The sequence below is a fragment of the Octopus bimaculoides genome, unplaced genomic scaffold (assembly GCF_001194135.2).
Source record: "Octopus bimaculoides isolate UCB-OBI-ISO-001 unplaced genomic scaffold, ASM119413v2 Scaffold_38106, whole genome shotgun sequence".
NCBI classification, from domain to species: domain Eukaryota; kingdom Metazoa; phylum Mollusca; class Cephalopoda; order Octopoda; family Octopodidae; genus Octopus; species Octopus bimaculoides.
The window spans coordinates 1,602-5,399 of NW_026439039.1; the positions used below are offsets into that span (position 1 = coordinate 1,602).

Sequence of the window (3,798 nt, forward strand, 5' to 3'; positions counted from 1 at the left end):
AATCGACCCCAGGACTTATTCTTTAGAAGCCCAGTCCTTATTCTATCGGTCTCTTTTGCCGAACCGCTAAGTTACGGGGACATAAACACACCAGCATTGGTTGTCAAGCGATGTTGGGGGACAAACACAGACACACAAATACATACATATATATATATATATATATATATATATATATATATATACATATATACGACGGGCTTCTTTCAGTTTCCGTCTACTAAATCCACTCACAAGGCTTTGGTCGGCCCGAGGCTATAGTAGAAGACACTTGCCCAAGATGCCACGCAGTGGGACTGAACCCGGGACCATGTGGTTGGTAAGCAAGCTACTTTACCACACAGCCACTCCTACGCCTATCTATCTATCTATCTATCTATGTATCATCATTATTATTATTATTATTATTATTATTATTATTATTATTTCGTACTAAAATCTGCTTTCTTTCTTTATTTTACCACCAGGATGCGCTCTGATCCGGATATGTTGAGTTCGAAGCTTGCTGGATTCCTTCTTCTTCTTCTTCTCTGTGTGGTATGTGTTGCCGGCAGCGGGAGCAGTAGTTTCAGTGATTACAATCTATTGCGAAAAAGTCCTCATGAAAAGAGTGTCGTCACAAAACGGCCTAAATTTCCCATAGTGCCTTCTGACTCACTTCCTGTCAACCTGAACGAGAAACCCGACAAAAAACACGATCCGAGGGCTGAAAACCTAAAACCGGAGATTTTACGCAAACTACTCGGACGGTTTTTCATCGAGGAATTCATGTCCGTCAAACGACCGAACGAAAGTATAACAAAGCCTAACGGGACCCTCGCCTTGCGCTTTCAGAGGGGTTACCCTGTAGGGAGACGGCCCCCATTTCTAGCTCGATTCGGGCGCATTAATCTCAAAGATGAAACCGGGAGACGTTTCCGGCAGTTGGATTTGAACGTTGAGACAGAAGCGAAGAGAAAAGTGGCTAAGTTTATCCGGACTTACACATATTGTCCCGTCATATATACATGGAAGGACCTGGGTATACGCTTCTGGCCCCGCTGGATCAAAGAAGGCCAGTGTCACCAGCGGGGACGGTCGTGTTCTTTACCGCCGGGCATGCGCTGTAAACCTAGCTATTCACAAACTATTATTCTACTTCGTTTCCATTGTTGGCCCGATGCTAAAATCTGTAACTGGATTCATGCCCAGTATCCTATAATTAGTGCCTGTAAATGTAAATGTTAATTAGCTAATCAATAAAACAAAAACAAACATTAAAATGAACGGAGAAAAAGTAAAGATCGAACACATATTAACCTCTTCCCATCATACTCAACACCCCACGTTGTTATACACTGATGATAACAACGCAGCATCAGTCTTCACGCTTCATCCTTCCTCTTTCAACAAGTTTACAGTTGAACCTAAGACATTACTGATATTTAGAATACACTGGCCAAACTGGACAGAGTTTAGCAATTGTATTCATCGAAATTCACCACTGACTAAAATTTGTTGACCTAAATTCACCCCTGATCAAAATATGTTAACCTAAATTCACCCCTGGTTAAAATGTCCTGATCAAACTTCGCAGAGGGTTAAAATATATTGGCCTAAATTTACCATTGGTTAAAGCGTGTTGACTTAAAATTCACCCTTGGTTAAAATATTTTGACCTAAATTTACCCCTGGTTAAAATATTCTGACCTAAATTCACTCCTGGTTAAAACATTTTAACTTAAATTCATTCCTGGTTAAAATATTGTGACCGAAATTCACCCCTGGTTAAAATATTTTGATTGAAATTCACCCCTGGTTAAAAGATTTTAACTTATATTCATTCCTGGTTAAAATTTTGTGACCTAAATTCACCCCTGGTTAAAATATTTTGACCTAAACTCACACCTGGTTAAATTATGTTGACCCAAATTCACCCCTGGTTGTATTCTAATGTTAATACTTCACGAACACACTTTTACCCCTTTCTTTTTCAATTCATTTACCCCAGTTTAGCATCTGTAAAAAATTCAACTATGTATTGGTAACTCTACAAAATATGCACACACAATTTTCACCACTGGACTAAAATGTGTTGACCTAACATTACGACAGCTTAAAATTCGTTGACCAACAAATATAGCTGACTCCGGTATAATGACCTATTTTAATAAACACACTCCATATATTTATACTAAATATATCAAAATTTTTACTTAAGTTAACCATTGATTAAAATTATTTGGACCAGAATTGGCTAAAATGTGTTAGCCCAAGTTAACCCCTGGTTAAAATATGTATTGTCCTAAACTGACCACTGGTTAAAATGTGCAGTGAACAGACTCCACAGACATTTAAAATATATTGGCCTCAATTCACACAGGCTTAAATTTACCACTGCTAAAAATGTTGACCTAAATTTACCCCTGGTTAAATTACGTTGACCCAAATTCATTTCTGGTCGTATCTTAACTTTACCATTTTGTGAATAAACTTTAGACGCACTTTAAAAAAAAAAAACTCATTCATGAAAGTTTATTACCGGTAAAAACTCAATTACACATTGGTAACTACGGAATATGCTCACACTATTTTTAGCACTGGATTAAAATGTGCTGCCCCAGGTTAAAATTCGTTGATCCACATTTTCAGTTAACCCAATTGTACCAATGTTGGCATTCATTGACCTAATTTAATGACCACGCTTCATATATTTGTACCAAATATATAAAATTCATTGACCTAAGTTTACAACTGGTTCTGGTTCAAACTATTTGAGTTAGAATTACCATTGGTTGAAATGTGTTAGTCCATGCTTAAAATATATCCATCACTGGTTAACATTTCTTTGTTTAAATTCACCCTTGGTTAAAATGTGTTAATTTCAATTCACACAGGGTTAAATTTCACCCATGGTTAAAACATTGACAATAGATTTTTCTATACAACCATGCGATTGTATAGCGAGCCTTTGAACATGAAAGAAAATATGATTGCCCTAAATAGAAAACAGAATTGACCCCTAAGCCATTTGCGATAAAGGAGAAAAATATGACCCCTTTTTTTATGTATCAAGGACAACTGAATAAAACTACACTCCAGCATTGCATGACACAGAGGGACAAAGTTTGGCTCTGGTAATCAACAATCACACCTATAAATGTTTGTAAAGCAGTGGTCAGTGATAAAAGACGAAAGATAAAAGACTGTAATGGTCAATGATTAAGGTGTTGTGATTAAAATCAATAATTATTGGTGACGTCTAATCCGCCTGAGACCGCCATCTGGTTTTCTCATTTGAACTTCTTCGTTTTAAAGTGATTTAAATTTTAAAGAAATAAAAGAAAAAAACAAAACAAAACCTTCCATTAAAATTTTATGTTAATTTATGTTCCAAACAACCAGATTAATAATAAAAAAAGTTATTTTACAAAATTCTTCGTTTTTATTTTTTTCTTTCAAAATCTGCGTGACAGTGATAACAGATGAGGCATACACGGACCATCTTTTGTTGTTGGCACTCGGTCGCTTACGACGCCGAGGGTTCCGGTTGATACGATCAACGGAACAGCCTGCTCGTGAAATTAACGTGCAAGTGGCTGAGCACTCCACAGACACTACGAATCATCTTTTGTTGTTGGCACTCCGTCGCTTACGACGACGAGGGTTCCAGTTGATCCGATCAACGGAACAGCCTGCTCGTGAAATTATCGTGCAAGTGGCTGAGCACTCCACAGACACGTGTACCCTTAACGTAGTTCTCGGGGATATTCAGTGTGACACAGAGTGACAAGGCTGACCCTTTGAATTACAGGCACA

General features: G+C 37.6%; 1 protein-coding gene across 1 annotated transcript; it reads left to right on the forward strand.

Moving 5' to 3' along the window:
* The first annotated feature begins 480 nt into the window (after window positions 1-480).
* LOC106873928 (noggin-2) lies at window positions 481-3,372 on the forward strand. Its single transcript, XM_014921465.2, has one exon. It carries the CDS (start codon window positions 487-489, stop codon window positions 1,225-1,227), a length of 741 nt encoding a protein of 246 aa, XP_014776951.1. The 5' UTR covers window positions 481-486; the 3' UTR covers window positions 1,228-3,372.
* Window positions 3,373-3,798: the final 426 nt, after the last annotated feature.